General features: G+C 45.9%; 2 protein-coding genes across 4 annotated transcripts; one reads left to right on the forward strand and one right to left on the reverse strand.

The window, feature by feature from the left end:
* Positions 1–4,616: 4,616 nt before the first annotated feature.
* LOC144721640 (uncharacterized) lies at positions 4,617–11,877 on the forward strand. The gene is made up of 4 exons (XM_078599446.1): positions 4,617–4,835; positions 8,359–8,733; positions 9,337–9,525; positions 10,251–11,877. The coding sequence occupies exons 2-4, from the start codon at positions 8,380–8,382 to the stop codon at positions 10,305–10,307; spliced, it is 600 nt and encodes a 199-aa protein (XP_078455572.1). The 5' UTR covers positions 4,617–4,835; positions 8,359–8,379; the 3' UTR covers positions 10,308–11,877.
* Positions 4,998–27,142, reverse strand: NAGK (N-acetylglucosamine kinase). 3 transcript variants are annotated; one of them, XM_078599444.1, is made up of 12 exons: positions 26,998–27,142; positions 23,725–23,809; positions 21,999–22,097; positions 20,975–21,116; positions 20,353–20,463; positions 19,422–19,534; positions 18,459–18,546; positions 15,999–16,096; positions 14,824–14,902; positions 9,318–12,575; positions 8,307–8,668; positions 4,998–6,321 (listed from the first exon to the last, which is right to left on the reverse strand). In XM_078599444.1, the coding sequence occupies exons 1-10, from the start codon at positions 27,027–27,029 to the stop codon at positions 12,364–12,366; spliced, it is 1,059 nt and encodes a 352-aa protein (XP_078455570.1). In that variant the 5' UTR covers positions 27,030–27,142; the 3' UTR covers positions 4,998–6,321; positions 8,307–8,668; positions 9,318–12,363. The 3 variants fall into 3 exon arrangements, with proteins under 3 accessions (XP_078455570.1, XP_078455568.1, XP_078455571.1); XM_078599442.1 differs by having other exon boundaries at positions 4,998–8,668; XM_078599445.1 differs by lacking the exon at positions 26,998–27,142 and adding an exon at positions 24,602–24,709 and having other exon boundaries at positions 4,998–8,668.
* Positions 27,143–27,798: the final 656 nt, after the last annotated feature.

The raw sequence follows: 27,798 nt of genomic DNA on the forward strand, positions 1-27,798 counted from the left end.
AACACAGCGAAAACCTCACCAGCATCGTCATCATTAGCAAACAGCCATGCTCGCTCGACTGTTGAATGAAGACCTTCTCGAGTGGACACCGTCGCTCAGTGAGAGTCAACTCCGAGAAAGGTAAAACACAATCACCTGGCGTTTACCTGCACTCTGGCGAACACACGCACGGACTCGTCTCACGCACGCCACGAACACACGGTGACCCTAAGGAGGAAGGGCGGAGGAGGTCGGGGGAAGGAGGTTAGATGGAGGAGGGTAACACCCCACCCCCCCAAGCAGGATTTTGAGACGGCTTTGATGAGGCTTGGCTCACGCGGCCACAGGCACGCATTAAGTCCACGTAACCCGCGCTGCTCGTGTGCCCGTCTGTCTGTCCGTGTTGAAAAAGGGGGCAGGGAGATTGGATTGATGCGAGGCGAGCACAAAGACGCACGCGCGCGCGCGTTCGCTGCTGGTTCGCAGATGTGATGCTGCCATCTGCAGGCCACATTTGAAAACTGACAGTGGGTAATGAACACGTGGAAGGAAAACTATTCGAAGGATATTTATCTGAAGGCACCCACAACCTGGTCAAACTAGAAAGAGGTACGGCGAACTTGTAACAACACACAGCAACCCTGTGGTATAGTAATTTGACTGAATTTTCAACGATATATACTACTACGATCGTTATTCAAACACGTATCATCAGTTATGATAAATCCACGATCTCGCGGTGCAATAATCCACCTGCACACGGACTCATTTTTAAATCATTTATATTAAGTTCGCTTGCTTGCTTAGGACAGTGCAAATCTTTCGCTCGTTTTTTAACCCACTTCCCGTGATCCAATCGAGCTGACATTTTCCACACAGACTCGTTGTGTGTGACAATTAATTTTCGTGAAAAATAATTTGCTAAATTTTACACTGTTTAGGGAAAACAAATTAAATATTTAATCACCAATTGCTTAATACTGGCAGACAATCATCTGACCCATAGGTGGCAGCCATCTCAAGCCAGAGGACGAGAGGACTCTAGCCGCCACGCATATAAAGGATTTAGAGTGAAAAACTTTGTTTTTACGGGTTTACTTGTATCGCTCCAACTCCACGATCGACGTTTTCCCGAACGCGTTGGGTCGGTTGGAATCATCCCCACAGCCCGTCTGCATATAGACAAGACTATTGACAGACGAGTGAATTGCAGTCGGCACACGGCACCACGAGCATTATTAGAACGTTGACCTCTGTTGAGTACCCGAAGCAGCGTCCTCTTGTGTTGGCTTTTGTTTGCTAACTTTGCCTTTTATAATAGCGCCCGATGAATTTCGCAATTGTGAGTTTGATTTCAAACTTGTTTTCTTTTATTCAGTTATTCTCTCAATGGTTTTATGGGTGGGTGCTCGTTCGCAACACTTTTACAGCTTTTAACACTCTTGCAAACGGATCGTTTGTCTTCAATACACCTGCATATTCGACACATTTTTACTGCGGTTGGTTTAATTGGTGGTGATGCCTGATTATTTTATTCATGTCATCTTTTTTGCCGTTAGTAACTGATGAAAAAAGAAGGGGGAAAAATCAGCAAAAGGAGCACATGAAACAATATACAAAGTATGTATTAACTGAGAAAAAGAAAACATAATTGATCATTCACAAAGATGCTTGAGGCTTGGGAAATACATTTGCCAATTATTTTGCGACTGCTTACACCAGTGTTATTCACACATTTTCAGAGGGGGGCCACTTTCGCCGATAAGACATCACCAGTGTGAGGGCCGCCACACATTTGACACCATTGGGTTTGACAACATGATGGGGTGTTTCCACATTTGTGTATTGGAGGGTGGAGGGGGGGGGCGTCAGGAGGCGCACAAAAGGCCACCAGCGGCCGCCAGTCGCCCGTGGGCCTTGCAATGAAGATCACGGGTGAAGAACAGGTCTGTCGGAAAGACAGCGTCTGAATGACGCTGTCTATTCGACAGACCTGTTTGTTTTTCACCTGAGGACGGCTGCTTGCGTTGTGGCCGAAACGTCGTGAGAATTGTATTATTTTATTATATTTTATTTTTATTATTTTATTATCTCCCTTCTACGTGACTTTACCGAAAGAACCAAGAAGATGAATCCCTGCAGTCACGAAAGCTTTAAATCGAAATTTAAGACCACGGGGTTTATACAGTATTCATTGCGGGTAAGAAAAGTAGCCTTGGGTAGGAGACGCCACACGGTCAAATCTGATGGTCGGTGGTAGAGATGCACGGCGGAGCGGCAGCCAAATGAGGGAACTCACCAGAGAGCACGTCGATCGTGGAGATGGAGCCATGGGGTCAGCTCGTGTACAGCAGCTCCATGGACTATTGCATCTCAGGAACCGTGAGAGATGGTGGCGACGTGAATCATTCGTCGAGCCGTGGATAGATCATGGCTGATATTTCCTACACTTTGATGATACCTCTCATATACTTTGCACTACAATCGTTTTTTTTTTATTGTTCCTTGTTCTGACGTTGTGACCCGCCCCTACTGGACATCTGTGAAAAAGAGCTTTATAGATCATCGGATTCCTCCTGCAGTATAAATACATACAGTATTCTGATTATGATATTGATGTAGCCGGCGCAGATTTACATGTTAATGTTCATTTAATTGATGAATGCTGCCACCTGGCGGATGTGAGTGTCATCGCGGGCTCTAACAGAATCAGAATTATTTTTTTCTGGATGAATCCGATGAGCTATAAAGCTTTTTTTGTACAAATATCCAGCAGTTTTTCACAATGTCCAGTCGCAATCATCACATTGGTATCTATTAAACCCCACTATCGATGAGTAACTATGCGGTTTCCTGCTCAAACGAGAGCGGCATCTCTTATTTCGAGCCACGACTCAGTGGAAATTCCACACTGCTATGACGGGACATTAGTTACGAGTTAATAACATTAAATGTTGTTTACATTTCGAACCGGTAAAAGTCCAAAGTGGGTCACGATAAATCATCAATACTTTCCGGCCTTGTGTCAAGCCACTGCTGGATAAAGGTATCTCCATGAGTTTCGATCTTGGGGGTTGTTAGACCATGCTTGATTAAAAGCTGGTAAGTGCGCGTTGGTGAATGGGTGGCCTCGGATAGTATGTATCTTGAACTTCTTTCGCACCGTGTACAGCAAACTGTGCTAATTGGAGGTGCGTGGGAAGGACAACAAACGAGACACAACCAGAAGCAGTTGTAAAGAAATTAGTTTTAAAGGATCGGTTCAGATAACACTCACCACAATGGTGTCATCCATGGCCGGGAATCGAACCGAGCTCGCAGGGTTCATAGGGCAGTTGTGACCACTGCGCTAACCGCTGCGCCACCGCTCGTCCCGCCGCCACCAATGTATTCGGTGCAAATAACTCAGTGCGGGGAGGAATAAAAAAAAATCTGCAGAAATCGATCAAGCTGAGTAAGCAAAGTTGACCGGCGATCACTCTTTTTTAGCAGTTCGGGCAACTGCTGCAGATTGTGACGTTACTCATAGTCCCTCTTTAAAAGCCATGGCAGACAGAGAACGCAAATCGAACATGATTGCGAACTTTGTGGGATATTGCATAATGCATAGCTTCTGCATACAGCACTGACGTATGATAAATTGTTTCCACTGTTAAATGCACATGTGTATTCATTCATAGCGCGTGTTACACACATCGATATAACAATTTTACGCACGTGATTTTTTTTTTATCGTGTACAACAATTCAAGTAATTTGCTCTTGGCATTTAGATGTTATCGTTAGTTTTACTCTTAGCTCATAACCATTCCTGTATGTTCTCACAAATGCTCCTGATTCAAGGAGGTGCTTAACTCGCAGGCGCTTTTTCCTAGTGACCTTGCAGTCGTTGACCCTGAATCCCAACCTCCTTCACTCGTGAAATCGATCCCAGTTCGTCGTGGACAACTTTAGATTCACTGGGTATTTTAAATGTCACGTTAATCTCCAGAGCTTCACTCCGTATCTCTAAATAAGGGATTATTTGACAGCGACGTGATAGTCAACACATAAAATGTATTACGCACAGTACCAAATAAATAAATAAACAATTATAGAAAGGTAACTTAGATGTCTTTGACACGTCATGAGAAAACTGGAGCTATAAACACAGGATATATATGTATCAAACAAGCGCGCTTCTTTAGTGATTTGCGAATGTGCACTCCTATTGAGTTTTTTTGTACTGTTTATTGTTGTAACGTTCTGACCCGCTCCTACTGGACATCAATGAACAAAGAGCTTTACGGATCATCGGATTCCTCCAGTAGAAATACATATCCTGATTCTGACATACAAATTAGCTTAAGTCATAACCATCCCCTGTGCAAGAATGAATAATAATCGATTCTTAACGAACGCGCTCCTCTGTCCACGTGACCACTTCCCACTCGCATTTAGATTTCGCACCACGGATAAACCCGCGCTCCCCACACCCCCTCAAACCACCCAAGGAGACTTTGCAACCCCGCTTTTGCATTTCCCAACACGGATAAACCTCCCTCTGAAGGTCTCCAGCCGAGGTGGGGGTGGGGTGGTGTGGGAAGTGTGGGGGGGGGTAGGGCGTCGTGCCCGTCACGTGCCACGCTTCCACCCAATCGCAGCGCGCGGCCTTCGACAAGCCTCCCAGCGTGACGTCACGCCTCGCGAGCCGCGCATGCGCCGTAGCGACCCTAAAGGCCTCGCCACGCACAGCCAAACCCACCGCCACCACCACCCGAGACGCGACCAACGCCGGCACTCGGCCTCGGGAACGCAGACATCGCCTCGCTCGCTCGCTCCTCGGGCTCGCCCTGCGCTCGCCGCCCTCTGCAATCGGTAGGAAGGCCCGCGCGCCGCTCGAGAGCCACCCCCCCCGCCAGCCAGCGTGTAAACAACGGGGGGTGTTGGTGGGGTGCGGCCTTGCGGGAGCGCTTCGGTCAGGCGAGCCCCATTGCATTGCAGCACTTGGAAGGGTTTTTTTGTTTGTTTGTTGGTTGCTGCTGTTTCGTCGAGTTGTGTTCGTTGCGCGTTGGGGTCGAGCGCTGTGTGGCCGTCTCGTGAAGAGCGTGGTAACAAGCGTTGAGAGAGCGAGAGAGGTCGAGCGAGCGAGTGACAGGTGGCGGGGCCTGTAAAATCGGGGCTTTGCACGTGCGGGATGGGGGGGTCAATTGTGGAAATGCTGGCGCGAGTTTACGACTCGCCGTCGGCACGAAACGTCGCAGCGATTGGCGTACACCGGCATTCACGGGGGCACTGGTTGACCGCGGTGAAAGTGAGACTCGCTGGTTGCCATCGTGCTTGCCAACCCCACATCGCTAGGCCCACTCTCTGTGTTAATCACTAATACGCATTGCCACTCGGCGTAATTGTCTGAACGGTTTGGCTTTAGAGTATTAGCATGACTTTCTCGTTCACACTCACATCGTGTTTACCACGCCTGCCGTTGATACAACTTGTTAATATGACTGAAATATTTACACTAATCGCCAACTAGCATGCTCTTTTTCGCAGTCGTAGCTGTCGAAATCATGAACTTTTATCGCTCCTCCCGTCAACCAGAGATGAGTAGGAGGTCGCTCATTTTCCTCTGCTGCCCTCAGAGTCTGGAATCCCATTGCCCAATAAGAGCTTATTGGCTCACAGGGTATTCAAACAAAACTGATCCGTGCAGGCGATTTCAGCCTCTGTTCAAGTCCACCAGACTCGGATATCTTTCTTTTTTCCGCGCAAAAAAATGCGCCCGCCGTTTTTGTAGACCGTCCATTAATGTTTGCCATGCATTGAAGCGAAAATAGGAATTATTGGTAATGTGTGACAATAATTATACTAATTCGTGGTAATGATAATTGTCAACGCATGTCCATTACCATAATCACTTATCAGGTATGTTAGACTTTGCACGTGGCAGTTAAATCATTCGAATTCATTGTTCGTCCTCTGGGGACCGTGCCCTCATCTTGGGAATGTGGAGTTTCTGCTACTGGCTGACACCGGCACTTAACATAATTGAAGACGCTTTGGACCAGATTTATACGCTGGAAAACGTTTAATGGTTGTAGTTGTCTTCACAATGCGGCGAATCTGTTATTTCATCAACATCGAAATCTGTTCATAAGTCTACCAATGCAGAGAGCGTTAGGCTTTTGGAGCGGTAAAAGTTTATGCTTTTCCTTCTTGTGGGTCTAATTTCTTGTTTAAAACGTCCAGCCGCTCCTACCCGTGCGTGGGTTGTGTCCACAGCGGTTGGCAGCAAGAGCATGTTGGGGAGCAGGCGTGAAACCAGGGAGGGAGTTGTGGTCACGATGTGCTGCAGGCCATATGGCTGTGTAAACAACAGTGGCTGCCGATTAATATTAGGCTGTAAATGGTGTATAATGTACAGCCTGTAATCAATCAAATGTTGGATGAAGGCCTCCCCACAACCTTTAGTCATGATAGTTTGACCATGCTCACGATGGTCAGTGTGGGTTGGTGGGCCGGGTGCCCATGAATGGGTCGGATATCACTCTCCATCGCTGGTGTTGGCTGTCTCCATACATTAAATTAATGTCGCCTGGGTTCATCGCTTAGTGCACTAACCACTACCCCCCACCCTACGCTGAAACGTATCAAGTGATAAATACACGTGTAGTGTTTATGTAATGCTGGGAGACCTTTTAACAAAACAACTCCTTTCCAAAGGGGGGCAGAGTTTTCAACGAGGCCGCACCCTGGCACAAAATGTGGCACCTATAAATCAAACAAGGCCCACTGTGCTATATAGCTTTTTTTCCAGAAGCGACCTGGCCACAAATTATATCTCAAATAAGAAGTGGCTTATGTGGACATTTATAGCAGCCAAATACTCAGAACCGCATGTTTCTAAATGTGGAGAGGAAAAACCGGAGGAGCCGGAGAAAAATCCGCGCAACCACGGGGGAGAACATGCAAACTCCAAATATACAAGCGTCAGCGTCCGGATCGAACCTACGACCTCCTGTACACCAGGCGAGGTAGTTCAGATCTTGTCACCGTGGCGCGCCTATCAGGGTGAAACTGTTCTCTTTGCTGCCTGTTAGCGCGCGTGCGCGCTGGGGGCGGGGTATATGTTCGTATGTTGCCTCGGTAATTTTTACACGCGGCTGCAGTCTGGAGCAGGTGTGCAAGCAGAGGCGGTGGCGGTATTTTTAACAAATGATCTCAATGCCATTGGGACTATAAAAGGCAACTCTTCAGCTCAATGAAAATATGGAGGGTCATTTGAACTGGTCGGTATGCAATGCTGAGGAATATGTTTTATTATTGATATTATTGTACATTAATTTCATGCTGAACTAAACTGCAGGTTACGTGGTGGGCATGATTGTGTAAAAAAAAAAAATCTACATCTGCTTTAACGTAGGTGTTGGTGACTATAATTGTTAGAGTCGTTGATTTGGCAATGGTTAATGTTTGCCTATGTATGTTGAACTTTTGAGCCGTACGTAGCCAACTCAAGCCAAACGTAACTTTTTTTTAATCTTAAGGTATCACTTAGCACTGCAGTGCCATAGCGACACAAACAAGATTTTAAATAGTGTGTCTACTTAGTGTGTCTACTTAGAACATACTGTTTAAACCGGGCTAGTGTAATATACCATTTTTACATTTAATGTGTGAGTATAATATTAAGCATTAGTTAAAAGTATCAAAGCTAAACTTTTATTGGATAAGATTATATCTGTAAAGTCTATGACCAAATCACCTGGAATACACCAAATCTCATTAGATATTGGACACTTAGCGGGCGTGAGCCTGGATAGTGCTTGGATGAGTGACCATCATGCACAAACAGATTGCCATAGGATTCTGGATGGCTTGCATGGTAGGTAGGAGTTATATTAAAGTTATATGCTCTCCACTTGCCAGTGTGGTGAAGTATGGTCCAGTAATCCCCCACTACCTGCACAAGGGTGGGGATGCCCTCATTCAAGTGGAAAATGTATTGTACAATATTACAATTCAGGTCCGCAGAATATTGAGATTCCATTAAGATTTAACAAAGAAATAAAATGAGGTAGAATAACTCAATTAAAAGTAAAAATTAACATGATTAAATTAATTACAATTACTCTTTCTAAAAAAAATCACTCCAAAGGTTCCATTAAACATTCTATGAATGAATAGATGTTTGAAAATATTAAATAAAAACGTAGTTATTTTAATATTGTTCTGAAATTAAAACAATCACACTTCCGATTTAGAATGGTTGGCTACGTACGGCGTGAAAGAAGTTCAACACACATGCGTACAAACACTAGTCATGAAATAAAACTGCAAATGCCATACCTTCATTTCTTCTCGCAACTGATTGAGCGCTGCCACTCCAATGTCTCCGCAGGCTTGGTGTGGCGAGCGTGTGATGATGAAGACTCCTGGTTCCGGCCGCCCCTCCGCTGGCCCCCCTTCGCCGGGCAACATCCCCTCAGTCCCTGGTTCGGCCATGCAGCAGGGTGCCACAAACAATGGCAGCAGCGGTAGCAGGAACGGCCCTCCGATGCAGATGCCGCCTCAGCCGATGCCCCCGCACCACCAACACCATCACCACCACCACCCCCACAATTACCCGGGGCATCTGCATCACTTCCAGCACATCCCACCATCTCACCACATGCACCTCCAGCACCCGCAGCAGCACGGCGGCGGGGGCCCTGGGGACGAGAACCCGTTCGCCGACTTCATGTGGATGGAAAACGAGGAGGATTACAACAGACAGGTGCTTGGGCCTGTTCTGTACTGCACGTGCACCTAGAGCGCGCAAAAACAGGCGCAGACCCAGGAAGGCATCTTGACTGAAATCTCACTGCTGAAGCAAATGCAATGGTGTAAATTGAAAGGGGCCGTCAGTTTTTTCAAATAACTTTCACGAGCTATAATCATGAGCTCCCCCTGCTCTTCACTAACCAGACACTGACCAGCGTTGAAGTATGGCCAATATCCCCTTAGCTGTAAGTGGATTGACAAAATGGCTGTAGATGTAAACATCTGATATATGTGTCCAAACACGATGGATATTTCTTTATGAAACTCCCTGCAGCAGAGGAGCTCTACGCCTTAAGTTAATTATTCTGCAAATTTTTTTTTCCAAGATTGTACAAGTGCAAAAAAGTTATTACCATTACCACCTAGTGAACCACTTAATTATGAAAAATTCAACAATGGCATTGAAGCAGTCCATGACATATCAACTAAAGCCATTTGCTGGCTAACAAATTTGGACCTAGACATACAGGTTCCTATTGATCCAATCATATACAAGAAGATTGCAACAACTCAATGAATGAATGAAGGTAAACATACTTTCCCCATGTGCACACAGGTAGAGCAGGAGCTGTGGGAGGAGGAGTTCCTGGAGCGTTGCTTCCAGGAGATGCTGGACGAGGAGGAGAGTGAATGGTTCATCCCGTCACGTGACCTTCCACGCCAGGCGGCCGCTGAGGCAGCAGCGCAGCTCAACGGTCTGAGCCTGGGCGATGGGCCAGCCAGCTCTGCTGCCCCCGCGCAACCGGTGAGCATGCGGACTTGGGTGGTGGTGGTGGGGGCAAGGAGGAGAGGGTGGCAGTGCCCTGCGCGCACACGTGTGATCTGACATTGCCTTGCTGCTTTCAGCTCGTGAGCTTGTCTGTGATCTCTACCGCAAACAGCCACGTTCGCCACAAAGCTGTAGTGTGGGTTTGTGGAAATGTGCAAGCCGATGTTTGTTTTTACAAGGTCGATTTGAGCACAAAGAGGCAGTCATTGGTAGGGAAGTGATTGCACGCTGTTAAAGTGACAGCATGCGTAGAGTGATTTGGATACGTCTGTTTACATTTGGTACAGTTAAAAGTTGCAAAAGTTGTCATTGCTTGGGCGAATTTTCGTTTGTGGATGAGAATTAGTTCATGGAGGTGCTGCTTTTCAAACATTTATGCAGGTCAACAGAGGCTAGACATAAATAATTAACGAATTTGAAACCTAAGAAAATATAATATTCTGCAATAGGTTGCTAAATGTATAACGAAAAACAGATGGTGGTATTGTAACATTTTTGTATGCAATGTTAACTTATCCTCTGCCAAATGCCATATCACTGGATCTCCTGGATGACATTCACAAATTCAAAACATTTTGCATATGTTTAACTGAATAGCTTGTATAAGTGCCCACCTTGTTACCGCAAGTAGTTTGTTTACAGCCAGTTAAATTGAGATGTGTGCAAGTGATCTGACACGGTCTCCTGTCTACCTGTTGCAGGTTTCCAGCAGCCTGAACCCCAATGCCAAGGAGTTTGTCCCAGGAATGAAGTACTAGTACGCTTTCAAGGCAGTTGCGAATGTGGGGCCAGTATGTTAGAAAGCTCTTGACCGACAAAACTGGGTTCGGCTGGAGGGCAGGGCCTTGTCAGACTTTGCACCCAAGTTTGACCGTGAAGCTGCAGGTAAAATGAAAAAGTGTTTAGTGATGGTGTGCATCTCCTGGATTGATTTTGTCCATCGGGATTTGGCGACATAAAGGTGCAGCATTTTGGAATTAGGACATTTATCGTTGGCTTGCCTTGAAGCAAAAGTGCAAAGTTAATCTTGTTTGAGCAAGTTTCTAAGATGTTTCATGAGACATAGGATTGCAATTAAGAAAAAAAAGTGCATCAAATTGCCGAGTTTGAGTTGTCCTTTTGTTTTTCCCCCCCAAACCAAACACTGTAACAAGGTACTGATACTGGCAACTGTACAGTAACTGGTCTTGGATCAGTGTTGAAACATCTGTAAATATTTGTCTAAAGAAGCAGTGGTTTCCTACTTTCCAAGCAAGTTTTGAGTAATGTGTCAATTTACTCTTCAGCAAACCCGTACCCTCTTTTCTAATCTGCCTAAATAATCTGTAAATGCACAAGATCTGTGAGGAGGAACACATTGGTTTGCATTTGGCACTTGCATTTAAATACAACACAGTGAGGGAGGAGAGCTCGACTTGGAGTTTGATATGTTTCTATTCATCTCATCTGATTAGATTTTAATGTAACAGCAGTGAGCTACAATGTTAATTTTGAACAATTTCTAAGTCTGCATTCATGGAACAGTATTTGCAAGCATGTTCAAGCCATGGTCAGTATTTCCTGACTTCCTGTCTGGAATAAAAAAAAATATATCCCTTGTGCATTGGTTTTGCACTAACTGCCAAATGAATGTAGAAGCATTTCTTTTACGCATTTCCAGTTTTTTTTATGGTGGTGCTTTTTTAAAAATAGGTTTGGAAAGATGAACTCATTTACAAAATAATCAACCAGGCTCTAAGGTGTGTTGACACCTTTTCGTCATTCATCCTGTCAATGAAATGGTAATTTTTCTACTAGTGGTGCTCAATCTTTACTTTTTAAGACTGATGCATTCTTCAACAGTCAATAAAAAATGAACACTAACATATGAACCCATTGCATATCTTTAATTGCAAGGACAGGAAACTGCTGCTCTTGATTTAAGCCCTTGCTTTTCTTTAAAGACTAAAACTTTTCAAAGAAAAATTTTGCTGCGGCTTTGTGTAAAAAAGAAACGAAATACAAAAAAAATTTCAAAAAGTTAAAATTGTAAAAATAAAAAAACTATTTAAAAAAGTGTCCAACTCGCAGCACGGTTGGCAAAGTTTTGTTCCCGTCGTCTACGTACCAGTTCTTTTTCCCGCAAACCAAAATTTAGTTTTTGTTCAGCAGACTATAAAATTGTTGGCTGGATACTTCAGTTGCTGTAGGTTTTCTACCCAAAAAAAAAGAGCCAGGGTAGCATTAAGTGTTTACTCGCAACACTTCTCCTTATCTGGCTGCTTGTTCTGGCAATTTGTAAACATGTTTGAGCTTTGTAATAAATGGTGGCGTCACCAAACAACTGGAGTGTTGACTCGTGCCCCCTTTGAAATTTGTAATGCTACTTTTACAAATATTGTTTTTCATGTTCATAGCAGAACTCCGTGCCTCCAATTTAGTTTTTAAACAATTTGGCTATGCCCACTGATGAATTGTAATGCATGATGCACACTCCTTACCAGCTGTTGTAAATTGTAAACACGTAAACAAAATCAGAAATTACAAGCTATGAAAATTGCTTTTATTTTCTTCAATTAAAGTTTCAATTGTGCTTCATTTTACAAAACATCCTTAAGACGCTGCAAGATATTGGTGCAAGTGACACTGTACAAAATAATGCTGCTCTATACTCTGCTCTTGGATTCCCAGCCCTGTGACCAAATCCCAAGACATGACCTAAAAGTGTCAGTGAGTAGTGTCTCAATGGTGCAATTGCTTTTAACTAAACCTCAAGGGGGAGTGGCTGAGTGAGGTGGACAGTGGAAGATTGGGCACAGTCACCCCCTTTGCCTGTTACTGGTCGCTGGTCCTGCTGCCTTGGAAAGTGTGTGTGAAAAAGACACTGGTGTTGGTGGCGCAGTCGAGAGGGAGGCTTGTGCCAGCGTGCTGGGCTCCCAGGCGTGCACCTCCCACAGCTGACGATCGCATCAGGGTGAGCAGTGAGATGCGGCTGAGGCGTCGGCCGACAGCGGAGGACTGCGCTTCCTCCAGGACTGACAGGAAACCTGCCGTTGCATGGTAACGATGCCGGAAGGAAGCCAGCCGGTGGAGAAGGAACAATTTTTAATTTCCACATCCATAATGTGGCATTTGTAAGCTATTGGGGCATTCAAGACTAGTGCATTGGAATACTGCATGAACACACCGCCTCAATACACGAGCGATTATGTTTTCAGGAGTGCGTCGGACAAAAAAAAATGCTAATAGAAAAGCCTGATTTGGTAAAAAATAAAAATCGATGAAGGGTGGGCAGTGTGGTTTGGGCTTCTTTGCTTGTGGCGTCTCACCTACATCTTCACCTGAAGTTTTTGTTGCTATTGCTGGAGTGGGCAGGACACGTTGAGTGCCGTATACAGCACATTGCCTTTCTAAATAAAAGTCTCGGCGTGGCTTGGAGCCTTTGCCTATTTTTTTCCCCCCGCTCTGCGATGACCCTGTACTTGTACGCAAATGTAACTTTATCGCAGCAGCAGTTGAGTTGTCCCAGGTCTCGAGCATCCTAGGAAAGGTCAATTGAGCTGACAAGTTTGATTACCTTTGTGCTGTACATCTACAGGTGTGCGGAGTAAGCTGCTTCAAAGGTGAAAATCGTCGCTTCAGTCTAAGTGCATTGCTTTTGTTAAGAACAAGTTTAATACTGGAAGGAACCTCCTGGTTACACCAGCCCACAGGGGATTATTGTGTCCGTCGTGCAGGGTAGGGAGGGGTGGGGCTGGGTGGGGAGGGGCTGGTCACCCCGTGGTGCCCTTATAAAACTCAACGTTTAACCTACTCACACCAGCTTGTGCCCTCGGCCATGTTTGTGGAATACACCACGCCGCCGTTGACTCTGGCCATTGACTGAGCAACCCAACGTTCCTACCAGCTCCCTCCGCAGGAATGTGTTCTAACAGGGATGGTTCTCATTCCTGTAGCCAATTGTGCACAATTCCTAACAATGATTTTTGTTTTCCCTTTGATCACCGATTTATATTGTAAACAGGGGAAAAGACTGAATACAACTGACCATGACCATTGGGTGCTAAGCAGCCTCTAGATTTCCAAAATCTGCATGTTAGCCTCTTGGGCTTCCCCGAGTACTTTTGGAAAGTATTTAAAGGCTTGTTGCCAAGGTGTCCATAGAGGATGGTTAAGATAGCAATGCCCACTGCTGTGGATAGTGTTTGGTCTTGACACATCGACTGGCAGGAATATCTAATATGGCAGTGTTTTTTTTTTAAAGCTTTCGTGACTGCAGGGATTCATATTCTTGGTTCTTTTGGTAAAGTCACGTAGAAGGGAAATAATAAAAATATAAAACAAAATTATCACGACGTTTCGACTGCAACACAAGCAATCATCAGGTGTGAAATCCAAATTTTCTTTCTGTGGATTTCACACCTGATGATAATTGCTTGTGTTGCAGTCGAAACGTGAGAATTGTATTGTTTTATATGTTTATTATTTCCTTCTACGTGACTATCAAAATAACCAAGAATATGGCAGTGTTTGTGCAGTGTAACACTTTCTGGCATGCTTGTCTCCCCAAAAGCTTATACTGATATACCACCACAATTAGAGCCATCCCTCCCATTCGTAGTTGATTTTTCATGGCACCGTTGTGTTTAGATAGTGCTGTTGGGTTCTTTCTGATATCCCGATTGAGTGGATGATGGTGTAGTCGAGCTATCGTGAGCGTCTGGACGCAATCGCCTCTCGACACGCTGGTCTGGTTGTGATTTAGCATTTTTTAAGGTGGGGTGAGGAAAACCAAGTCTCAATTTTGCAGGTCTCTTAGTCGGTCGCCACATTCCCCTTGGCTGTGCATTCAGTGTTTTTCTAAATAACATTTTCCATTTGTTAATTTACTATTGTGTCTGATGCTCTACCGCTATAGTAATAGCCAGTGTAACGTGGTGGTGGTAGTATTTATACTCTTAATTTTTTCGGTAAAGTTACGTAGGTAAAAATTTGAAATAAAAATTAATAAAAATAAAATAATAAATCACGACGTTTCGGAGGCAACACAAGTCTCCATCATCTACTTGTGTTGCCTCCGAAACGTGATTTATTTTATTTTATTTTTATTAATTTTTATTTCAAATTTTTACCTACGTGACTTTACCGAAAAAACAGAGTATGAATCCTTGCAGTCACGAAAGCTTCAAATCTAGGTGGTAGTATTTATTCGTCAGTGTAACAGCTGAGAGGGGTGGCTAGCACTTAGAAAAATATAACATTCATGCGGTCGGTGCTTGTGGAAAAAGGACGAACCTTCCTTCATCAAGTCCCAGCTTTTCCACACGGAGCCCACACACACGACAGGCAGACCCAGGTCACCTGTGAGTAGAGTCTGGTGAGCAGAAAGGGTGCGGACTGGAGTTACGTTGTCCTGCTGGCATCATCGTTATTGCTGTTTTAAGGGTGACGGTCATGATCCATATGCCAAAAAAATGCCTGCTGGAAATGCATCTGCTGCTAACGGTAATCACTTGCAGATGTTTAAATCAACACATTTAAAACGTATTGCGTTTGAGAATAATACAGTAGTGTTTGATTATAAACAACTGGGACATAGGCTGCTATTAATAACCAATTTTCCATTACAGCAGGACCTTTTCAAAAGGGGTAAATCCCACGATGTATCCTCATAACTGGGGCATTTATAAATAATGCAGATCTGTCTGGAGCAGTGACAGAGTAGAATATTTGAGGGCTGAGAGCACACAAACGTTGGAAGAAATGGCAATAAAAAGTGCGGCTATGTATTGTACTGCGCTTCAACCTGTTGCTGATCAGGCTGGTACAGTGATGCCATTAATCCTCCAACAAGCCCTCCAGAGAATGCAAGGCAGAGAGACGGGGAGGACAGGTGCACGATACCACCACCACTGCAGCCCAGTTGTGCCACTCGCAATTACCGTTGGATGTGGTGTCAATGTGAATGTACACCGCTCGATGTTAGTGCATGATTTGAGTATATTCAGCTTCTCAATCAGCATCTGTTGCACTCGCAGACCATGGTATATAGTACCACTTCATAACTGGCATTGTACCGTACTTATACTGCCTTTGACCAAAGCACATGGAATGCACACGATTTTGTCAGATCTTGAAGGCTGTGGGGCTACACTGAGCAGCAACGGGCAGTGCAGAACAATCCATTCTCCTGGACTTGTATGCCCCCTACCTTCAATCTGCACGGTTAAGTATGGTCAAACAACCCCTACCCCACAACCTGCATGTCGTGGGAAGGCCCTCATCCAGCAGTGGACTGACGGCGCTTTGCCTGTACAAATACACATTCATAATCACGTGTGTTCTTACAGGTCATGGAAGCTGCCAAAAAAGCTCCCTGGAATCCCAACGTTCATTTCGGGACTGTACCGTGCTTTGTCACCAGCAGTCACTTCAGTGACATTTGGCGCGGAGCGGTGTGGTATTCATACCTCGGATGCCTTGGGCAGAACAGCAATGATGTGCTGAGCCAGCAATCTTCCTGCCTGGCGGAACACGTGCCGACACAAGGGGTCTCCCTCCTGGGCTCCTAAAAACACGTAACCGCGTGCCCCGGTCATGTGAAGCGCAAAGACTCCCCTGTTTAGCCTTTAACAGACATGGGGCAAATGATGTTAGTGAGCACCTATGAAGGCCGGCATGGCGCGGCGCAAGAGGGGGTGGGTGACCAACACCAGGCCGGGCCGCCTTTGTCTCCGCAGTGGTGGTGTTTATGCGCACCAGGTACTCATTTAAGTTTGAGTCGACCTAGGGGAAGCCCAGGAACCGGTTCACGTATTCACCAATGTTATTGGTCGTGAGCGGGAAATTAACTTAGGTCACCAGATTCGTAGTGCAATTCCCCAACCACTGCACTACCGCTTCCAATATAATATAACTCACACACATACACAAGGGTATGGGCAAAGACTAAACAGCAGCTTGTGATCAGGGCTAGATTAAGTTTGACCGGGAGCCCAGGGCCAGCATCGTTGAGAAGGGCCACAATTTGTATAATCACTTCCATTGACTGATTTACCATCACCCATGCCCGATGCTAAACACTCTTGGTTTAGTTTCCATTAAGGTAAAAAAAAACAATAAAACCCTGGCGAGCTGGATTTTACATTTAACCGAACCAGGGGGAATTAATAATAATAACAGCACAGGGCCCACACGCCCAGCAGATGGCTCTCCACTTGCAGATCCGTACCCGGCCGGGTACGGGTACCTGTTTGCGACCCTGGTGCGGCCGGGTACGGGTAGGCCGTGAGTCACTGGTGAGTCACCGTTTGTCACTCATTTCCCAACGTCTTGTCTCTTCTGACAATTCAAGTTCCTAGAATCAACCCACCCGCGCCTGCAACATGGCTTCATCCCAGAGGTCGCAATCGGCTACCCGCGTACCCTACCAGATACCCGGCCGGGTACGGGTAGCCGGGTATCGGGTAGGGCCGGGTACCCGTTTGCGACCCTGGTGCGGCCGGGTACGGGTAAGGAATCAAAACCCGTTTGCGACCTCTGCCCCTGTAGCACTTTCTCTCCTGCTTTGTTCTGACTCATTGTTTTTGTCTTTCGGTTTTCGTCTTTTTTTTTGTGTTACCACCACTTCGGTTTTTCTTTTGCCTTTCGTGGTGTATTTCACTCGGTGTGCCTGTTCATCGTTGGGTTTTACATCTCCGGGAGAATCCACATGCAGCTCAAATGTGAGTACAGTGCTGCACACACACTGTACAGTATTACTTCATGTTGTAATACAGGTACATCTCCAGGTGGATAAAGAATTTATTTTTCACACGTTTAACACGTGTGTAATTCTTTACGGTGTTGTTTATGTGCTAGTATATTTAGATTAATGATTTATATGGTTAATTGTTGAAGCAGCTAGGCCGACTTATCAGACCAGCGTTCCCCTTAAAGTCCAGGTATCTGAGGTTTTACTACATGCGAATTAATACGCTAAATCAAAGTAAGAACTAATAAAACTATTTTAACTTCGGCATGTAGCTGTTGGTAACACATACAGGGACGCTATGGCGTTAATCACCAAATGACAGTACAGTATAGGCTTTCTCGCAGTGCCATAGTATTTCATTTAATCAATTTTCGCACCTCCAATTAGCACGGTTGGCTACGTACGGTGCGAAAGAAGTTCAACAAACATAAAACAATTAAAACGCAGTGTATAATGGGCAGGCTTCAAATTAAGAAGCTCTGGGTTGTGGGCTCTGATTCTAAGTTAATCCGGGTCTGTTGAGATGAAAGCAAACTCATCAAAGGATGGGCATAAATTAAAAGTGATACTCACACACCAAAATAATAGCCATGTGGATAACGTTGAGCTATTGTACCACTGTTGACATTCAATTTTCTTGAATATCAATTTACAAACAAAAGTTTATACTTCCATATTAACAATAACATTCAAAATATACGTATAACATTGCATTCATTTCTCTAGAGATGTCCTGCAAACAACACATCAATGAAAATTTTAACAACATTTCTATGTAGTAATAGGTTTTTACCCTTTCAACTGGTACAAAAACTGACACCTTTATACAAGGCATCATCTTTGCAATAACCACAACACAAGCAGTCAAAATGCAAACAAAAATAAACAACTCTGATAATGATATGCACTGTCCTTGAAGTTGATTGGTCCACACCCGAGACAGCTTTTCTTAGAGCCTAGTCTTCATTGGTGTTGGACCAGATGACGCCAAAAGGCGTACCTTGTATAAAGGTGTCAGTTTTTGTACCAGTTGAAAGGGTAAAAACCTATTACTATATTTTGCCACTGGCAAAGGAGATGTCTCATAACATTTCTATGCTGAAACAGGCAACAATTAAGGTTTCATAAAAAGCACACAAAACACTTCAACGGCACCAGTAATGCGCATCTCACTTGCCTTCGGAGAGCTTTTTGCAAAACCCAGCAAACTTGGACTTGTCGAAGCTTCGGTAGAGATGGGTGAGGAGGCCCATGCGGCCTTCGACCTGCGAGGGCAATCGCAAGCGAAGCCCAAATGCGGCTCTTGAATCCGCACGGCGACTGCACGGCGCAGCCTCTACACTACAGGGCTCATCAACTGTCATTTCTAGTGGGCCTCAAAACAAGCGTGCGTTGGCAGGGCACATGTATGTTGAACTTCTTTTGCACCGTACGTAGCCAACTGCTTATCGGAGGTGCGATGGCCCATGGCACCATGTGACATCACGTCATAGCATCATAGCATCGTGATGTCACGATGTCTGTTCACGTGACCGCTAATGTGTACGTGTTGTCTACAGCACTTTCTTCTTGGTCATAAAATTACGTAATAATACTTTACAGACATCTGTCAATCCAATGTTGGATATAAAGAGCTCAGCCATTTTCATTACAGGGGACCATACAACATATAACGATGCAATGCCTGATCCACAAATATGAAGGAGACATCGCAGCGATACACTGAATGTGAAATTGCAGTTGTTGCTCTGCATTTACATCAGCCATACGAGGGAATAATATTATGCGGGTTGTTTGACCATACTTCAGAGGTGGGGGAACGGGGGCCAGGACTGGGTAAGGCATTACTCGCGCACTGATAGTAGTCGTGGCCAGGAACCAAACGCGGATTATCGGGTTCATAGGGCAGCTCTACCACCTCGCATATCTCTACGTTTATCTTTCATCTCACCAATCAGTGTCTATATGCCTTCTCGAGCCATATCTCTCGGCAGGCCGTAACTCAACGGGCCACTCCTTGAGTGTCCCAAAGACTTCCAATTAAAGCACCCTGTTCGAGGTGATCATAAACATACATATGCTTTAATTATTACAAGACGTTCTTATTCGGGAGAGAGCTTAGGCAGCGGAATTGACTTACTTCAAAATACTCGCACATTGCCTTCTTGACGAACTCGATGTCGTGAGGCATTTCCACCAGCCCGTCCATGGCGTCAAACACAGACTTGATAGCCAGGTGTGAGATCCAGTACGCTACCGCAGAGGGACGGCACAGGCACGACTCGCATCAAGTGTGTCCACGGTGGCTATCAGTTGGGTTACGCATGGTATCGTTCAATTGAAAAGCCCAAGGAATATTGCTGAGTGTATAAGTGAGCTGCGTCTGAATAGGCTGCAGAGAACTGGAGTATGTGTGTGTTTGTAATTCAGGAGTTGTAATGCAGCGGTTCATGCACTTTGATAAGGATCTGCTGTCAAACAATGTATATGCTTCCCCTAAACAGGTGTCCTTAGGAATATCACAACTGTCTCGAGCAATGTTTTTTAAATACAGTCATCATGAATCCCACAAGGTTTCCCTCTTCATTTATACCAATCTTCTCTATTTGCATGCAAATTAGGACACTGCACATTGCACGCACTGGATGGTTGGTACCATATGGGGGTCACAAGGACCTGAGTTGAGAAACACTGGTTCTAGGAAGTTTACGTAAAGGCTTTCCTGACCAGAATGCCCAGACTATGCTCCCTGTTGGTGTGTGATAGTAATTTTACTCACGTAGAATTTGGACCCTGGGGTCACAATCATATTATTTATAGACCGTAGGGTTGAGCACGATGACTCTCAGCCCTGGGTCTGAATTAGGGTAAGAACTCTGACCCCGTGGGGGTCACAATCAGAGAACTAGGCTAGAGAGCTAAACTACCACAGCAAGGGTGGGTGGTTAAAATAATTTTCGGTATTCTAACCCTTGGATCAGAGTTCTACAGGGGTCAAAATATTATCCTTCATTAGCCCAGCGGTAGGGCTGGAGTGTGGCGGTGGGGGCGAAGAGAAGGGAGGCGCTCACCAGAGCCCTCATCGCCCATCATGTGACCCCAGCCGCCGCAGTTATGGGAGGAGCCGTCCGGGTTGAGCAGCGTGCAGTTGGAGCCCGTTCCAGAGATCAGCACCACTCCTCCTGCGGGGCACAGCAGTGAACCATCCTGCCACTGTTAAGTCACCAGTCATATGACATTATCATCATCAGCCATAATGAATCTACTCCACTCCTGGATGAAGGCCTCCCCCCCAAGCTGTTGCCATTTCCGAGCACCTGCGCATCAGCTAATTTCGTTGCTCCATTCCTGATGTACCCAGTGACACTTCCCCTCCTTTGGCCGCCACTACATTTGGATGTTTGGCCAATTCCATGAATGAGTGTTTTGTGTGAGGGAGGAAACGGGAGTACCTGGAGAAGTCTCACGCATACGAGAGTGGGAACACTCAAAGCTCCGCAAAAATAAAATGAAACATTGCTCTGCTGCCATCTGCTGGTCAGCTCGCAGCCCAACGGCGAGTCGTTTGGGAATGTATTATGTCTGATACTTTCACATTGTTTCTAACAATTGAACGCCTGATGCTGGGTAAGATGGGGGTACATGGGGATAGATTGGGACACTCGGGAGACAAGGGGACACCAAGTGTCTCACCGTTGTCAGAGGCTGTGGCGATCGCCCCCTGGGTGTCCGTGGTGATGATGAAGCTCTCACTCAGTGCCGGAAACCTCGCCTTTATTTCCAACAACATCTTCTCTTTCGCTTCCGGCTGCTCGCCACCACTCAGCGACAGACCCTGGCCGAGAAGCACAATCGCAAACAATTACAGCACCATGCCAGCCTCCAAGCAGTTACAAATACTGTAATAATGATGACAGTCCTTTGTCAATCCAGGTTTCCCCCGTCAATTTCGGCAATGGAGTTATTGGACCATACTACACCATGCTGGTCCGTGTGGGTTGGTGGAGAGGGGCATCCAGGACCAGTTTGGAAATCACTTGCCACTGATGTTAGTCATGGACCGTAATCAAACTTAGGTCACCAGATTGACAGTGTAGTGTGCTAACTACTTCAGACTTATCACCATCATCATCGACCATTGCTGGATAAAGGGCTCCACAAGCTGTTGCCATCTCTTACGGTCATGCGATGTACAAAAGCATCTTTTCCACAATATTAGACGGTAATCAACTAAGCTCAAATGGCCCTCAGCCAAACTGTTGAACTTGACCTCGCAAGAGTGCGTGTGCAGTCTGCCGTTCAGAGGTAACATGCAGAGAGCTCACGCACCTCAATACAGTATGAGGTCTGTAACAATGATTCCCTCTGAATAACTGAATTTTCACGATTGAATATACGTCTGCTGTCGTGAATGTAGCACCTCTCGTGGTTGCAGAATTCATGCGACGCAATTACGTACAGCGTATAACATTATACGTGATTGCTCTTGGCTAATTGAGTGCTAGATGAAGGTTTCCCAATACCATATTGGTCATGGATGTTACCTTACCATGCCTCACCATGCTGCTCAGTGGCATTGATTAATGTAGCGGGTTCCTAGGACTGATTCAGATATATCACTCGCCACTGATGTTAGCTGTGGCCTGGAATCGAACTCAGGTCGCTGGGTTCAGAGTACAGTGCGCTCAAGCAGAGCGGCCATGGGGCGGTGACTCACCACAGCATGCAGTCGGTCACCGGGCCCCATCCCAGCTTTCACCTTGGCCTCCGTAAGCATTGTGTTGATGGCCTCCAAGCACTGATCCACACCGACGAGCTGGGAGCACAGGCACACACGGGCCCCAAGTTATCACACCCGCAGATGCAGGAGGGCATCAGGGCTGCAGAGTGTACGTGTATATATATGTTGAACTGCTTGAGCACCGTATTTAGCCAACCGGAGGTGTGGGGAAAGGACAACATATTAAGCGCCTAAAAAAATGCGTTTTCAATCTAGATTTAAAAGTGCATAGCTCCAGTGGCTTCCTAATATCGGAAGAGTGTTCCAGACGACCACAGAAGTGCATCTGAAAGCGTGCGATGCAGTGGCCGTCTTTGTTCGATGGCCAGCCAAGAGCTGCTGCGAGGATGACCGGAGTGATGGGGTGGGTGGGGGGCAGCTAGAACAGTGATCACTGGGATGAGGGGCTTCAGAGGGCCTCATCTAACATTTTTACGAGGACCCCCAAAACAATTTGGCGACAACTGTAGGACACTGCATTATGGGTACAGTGACACAGGTTGGTGGTCGAACAACACATTGAAGGATATCTTAAAGGCATGGGGACATCGAATTCAGATTATACCACTGTACGAATAACCCAGTCATCAGGGAAACGCAATGTCTGGTCAATATCAGCACGAGCTCTCTTGAAATGTGAATTCCTTGGGCTTTAATAGTTGAAAAATGTTCTCAAAACAGCAGGATTGGTAAGATATACATAAGAGAATTTCGTTACTGAACCAAACATTCGTACATTGCTCTTTGAATGCCATAACCATGGAATGGCGTATATGCTGATGTGTCCCGAGACTACATGTTTAAATCTGTTTGCTTGATGACGCAAGAGAATTACTGTCTTGCACCTTGAACCTTTCACAACTTCAGGTGTACCCATGCATGTGACCTACAAAGTCTTCTTTTAAATGTATTTTTCCCTGCATGTGATCCCGATTGTCCAGGGGGCATGATGTCTTGAGATGAAAAAATCCACTCGGATCTCTCGCACAGCACCTCAAACCTTCACGTTAGAGAATGGCCAACAGAAGTGGATATCACAGAACTCATACTGAGAACTCTTTCAAGTGACTGTTGTGGTCCACGTAGTAGGGGGCAGAACTGTTCTTGGAGCTGGAAGTAGCCAAATTAAATACACAACCAAATGCACTACGCAGGGTTGTTTGTCCATTCATTGATTAGGACCATCAACTAACTCGCACTTGTGAACCCGGTTTAACCACGGGTGGTTGCTTGGATTCGAACCCAGGATCTCTGTGGTGCCAGCTCAGTGCCCTGATCTTTGAGCCACCCACCATCTCTATCCTACCAACAGTATCCCACACACACAGGCTCCTTACGTTCGTGCAGTGGCAGGGTGGCACACGCCTGAGATCGAGCACTTTGGAAGCAAGGGCTGTTTGAACATTTCGATTTGTGAATCTGCCTTATCCGCTGGACTGCAAGACTGACAAAATGCGGTACAACAAATGATTTGATCCTTTGTGGAACTTGGAGTGTTACTCCCTCGTATGAATCGGGTTTCCCCATGTACCCCATTGTCCTTCAGTATGAAGCCAAACACTCGTAAATGGATTTGGCCAAACATATTATCCTGAAAAGTGTCTTGAGACTCAAGTGAGGCTGTCATAGATACATAACTGGTAATGCAAATTATTATATTTACCCAGTGATTTGTGGATGGTCCATCTGTCTCTGCCAAAACTTTTCCGTCTTCTGCAACGATGACAGCCTTGGAGTGCGTCCCACCGCTGAGAATACAGACGGACACAGAGAAGAGCATGTCACGCCACATACACGACACGTTGTGATTACAATGATCACACTTCACGATTGGTGCCTCCGATTAGCACGGTTGGCTACGTACGGTGCGAAAGAATGTCAACATACATGCATACATAATCAGCCATGAAGGCCTTCCCAAGCCATCACCATCTCCCAAGGCCTTGCGATGTAACGAATCCATCTAGCTCTTGTACATGAGCTCATTTCATCACTATCTCTACGTTGGACGTATTCTCGGGATGCTTTGTCTTTCGCGCTAGGCTGTCGTCCGGCAACCACCGGCCATCATCCCTCCTAATGACGTGTCCTGCCAAAGTCCACTTATCTTACCAGTACATATAACATCTCTTACTTGCGTATGTTCTATAAAACATTACACTCACTGTAATTCCAAGCGTCTTTTCATACTCTTAAGTTTTTGCATAAAGTATAAATAAACATAAAAATGCAGCATACTAATTTAGCTAAAGAATACATTTTCTAATCGGTGTATATTACCTGCTATCATGAAGTACTGCAGCAAAATCCATTATTGTACCATACTTCTATGCTACAATGTCCATGCTCCCCGCCTTGACCAACCCGTATCGATCGACGAGAAGAAGTACGGTCAAACAACCTCCACCACGCCCGCATTGCCGAGCAGTGGATTGACAAAGGGCCCAGCACAGCAAGCACATGTACACATCACCCGCTTATGACATGGATCAGAAACATGGACACTGACGGACACGACACTTAACAAGACGGGAGCTTACCGCCGCAGAGGTTAGCAGTCGTGTGCGGAACACCCTGGAACACCCTGACCCACTGTCACACGGGCGACGCTTCGGGTAAGTGACGCAAGGCTTACGACGATGCCGCTTGTTTGCGAAAAGCAAAAAAGTGAACCGAAAGCGATCGACGGCAAAAACCTTCTGATCCGGCACCACCCTCCCCACCCCACACCCCTTGAACCACGTTGACAACTCGCTACACAAATCGATGTCAACCCCCTTGATGGTGATGGGGAGTTATTGACCATACTTCACCGCGGGGACGCTTCCGCGGGCAAAAAAAAATCCGGTTCGCAGCACGAGCCTTGCGTACTTAAAGAGGTCGCAAGTTCGATCATCCTACCGCGGTTGTTGACGCAAATGAGCAACGTCCCCCCCACCCCCCACGACTCTGTCCACGCTGCAGTGTAGAATGGGGGGCGCCGGATAGTCGATGGACAACTGGTCGCGTGTGTTGGTGGCAAAGTGTGGGTACACTTGAACAGCGTCTCGAAAAGTACGGGATAGCCCAGGAACGTTCCAGACGGTCCCCATGTAGCTCCCGTCTCAAGGTAGGCCTTTCCGCTGGCAGTGACGTGGGGCGAGCGGTTGCAGGGTTGCGCCTTTAGGGTTTTTTTTAATCTTTACATTAACTTCACCACGCTGATCAGTGCGGGTTGGTGAATGTGGGGAGTGTAACACAGTGGTTTTTCTAGCCACAGTACAATGGAGTTTGCTTCACTACGCTTTGCTGTCCACCAGGTACCCGGTAGAAAGAAAAAAAACATCCGCTGGGCCAAACGTTGTTGGCACGTCGCTTGACACCGTTGTGGACCCCAATGTCCCATGTTATATTGGGAAGCCACTAAAACCGCATATTCTATTCTTGCGTATGGGCAACGTGTTCCGGAGTGAAATGCCAATGTCAGGGGTGCTGCTGCTGTTACAGAGTTCGTGTAACTTCGCCACTCCTCGTGCGTCGTTGACGGTGTTGTTTGTGTCAAGGGTGGCACAGTCGGGTGTTTTACAACCGCGTTCAATTGTCTTTTTATATTAAACCCGATCATCTGAGATTGGGAGAAATCCGGTTTAATTGGTTCTAATTGCAGAACCGCACTTCGCCAACTTCTCAACGATGGGCTTCATCCATTCCAAGCTAAGGAACTCACTGGCGGTGCCCACGATTGTGGAGAAGCTCGTGTTCATCAAGACCAACCTGCCCGCCGCATTCTACGACTACCCCGTGCCCGACGGCCCCCCGAGTACGATAGCAGCACCGACGATGAAGCAGCCTAAGCCTATCAGAGTTTCGTATTCATTAAACCAGGTTTTAATTCCACGAAATAGTTTTTATTTATTTAAAGCTTTCGTGACTGCAGGGATTCATATTTTTGGTTCTTTCGGCAAAGTCACGGAGAAGGGAAATAAAAAAAATACAAATATAAAACAATAAAAATTCTCACGTTTCGACTGCAACACAAGCAATCATCATCAGGTGTGAAATCCACAGCAAGAAAATTGAGAAAATTCTTGCTGTGGATTTCACACCTGAAAATTTTTTTTTTTCACATTTACAAATATAAAACAATTAAAATTATCACTACGTTTCTACTGCAACACAAGCAATCATCATCAGGTGTGAAATCCACAGCAAGAATTTTCTCAATTTTCTTGATGTGGATTTCACACCTGATGATGATTGCTTGTGTTGCAGTCGAAACGTCGTGATAATTTGTATTGTTTTATATTTGTATTTAATTATTTCCCTTCTACGTGACTTTACCGAAAGAACCAAGAATATGATGTTGTTTGTGGTGAGTTCCGCCCACCGAATCGCTCACCGCCCAGGCTGAGACGCGTGACCACGGACGAGCATGGGCACATTCCGGGTGAACCGGTCAATGAATGTGATGGTCGTAGCTTGTTACTATCAACCCCACGGTGACCTCGTCAAGGAGGATAACGCAGCACGCGAACTCACACAACCCCCCCACCACCCACCACCCAGCATCATCACAGCAGCGGATTGTGGCTATCATCGAACGATGATGATATCGCGCTGCGCTCTCAGACGCGCTGCTACTGCGGCCATCTGGAACGCTCTTTTATAAATCGTCCAGAGTGTAAACGCGTTTCTTTAGAACTTCTTTTGGTGTGTTTAGTTTGTAGTCCTTCCCCCGCAGTTACCGCATCTGCGATTAGCACGGTTGGCTACGTACGGTGCGAAAGAAGTTCAACGTACACACACCAATGCCACCAGCGAGAAGTGTTTTGAGTATACGGGACCGTAAACCTCCACACTGTACACGTGCGATGTGAAACGTGGCAGCCAGAGTTGTATACACACACGCACTGTACCCACAGCGACACGTGCCGAGGGAGAATGACAGTCGACTCACCCCTCCACTCCTCCGTACATCCTTCTCACCATCGCTCCTTCACTCGTCCGCACTCACCACCACCACCAACTCACTACCCGCACCAACTCGCCGCTGCCGCAGCCACGTGACCCGCGATCAGCTGATTCCGCCACATGCGGCATCGTTGGAGAACGCCCACGTGGGGGTACCATGTGCGTCTTGCGGCCCTCTCTCGCGCCGGCTCAGTCGGTCGATTTTGCATTGCGGTGTAAGTCGTCCCGTGCGGTGTGTGTGAAGCCCGTATTGTTTGTTATGCAAGTAAATTGAGTTGTTCAGGTCCATGCGGCGTACGGACGTTTCAATGCGGTCAAAATGTTTTTGTTTTGTCTATTTGTGTTTCTCCCTTGTGATGGTACTTTGTAGGATGAACGTTGAGATGTATAAGGTGCACACGGGGGTTGTGATTAGGCCTCGGCAAGGTAAGGTAAAAGTTAAAAGGTAAAAACAACGAGCCTATCTTTACCCTACCTTTTACCTTACCACAATACAATCACTCTACCCTACCTTTTACCCTTTAGCAGGTCAGGTAAAAGGTAAAAAGCAACGAACCTACCTTTTTACCCTTACCCCATACAAATTACCCGATTACAGGGTAATTACTAGGGAACTACACATGAACAAGGTTTATAACAGTAAATGCTATAGGTAGAGCGCTTTATGCATATAGAATACTCTCGATTATTCCAATTTTACACCCTTGTTGTCGTTGTATCCTCAACCCTTGTAACTAAATTTTTACCCACTTCCTAATGTGGTATCAACTGCAAACTTGGTATACTT

Source organism: Lampetra planeri, chromosome 12, assembly GCF_965212315.1.
Source record: "Lampetra planeri chromosome 12, kcLamPlan1.2.h2, whole genome shotgun sequence".
NCBI lineage: Eukaryota > Metazoa > Chordata > Hyperoartia > Petromyzontiformes > Petromyzontidae > Lampetra > Lampetra planeri.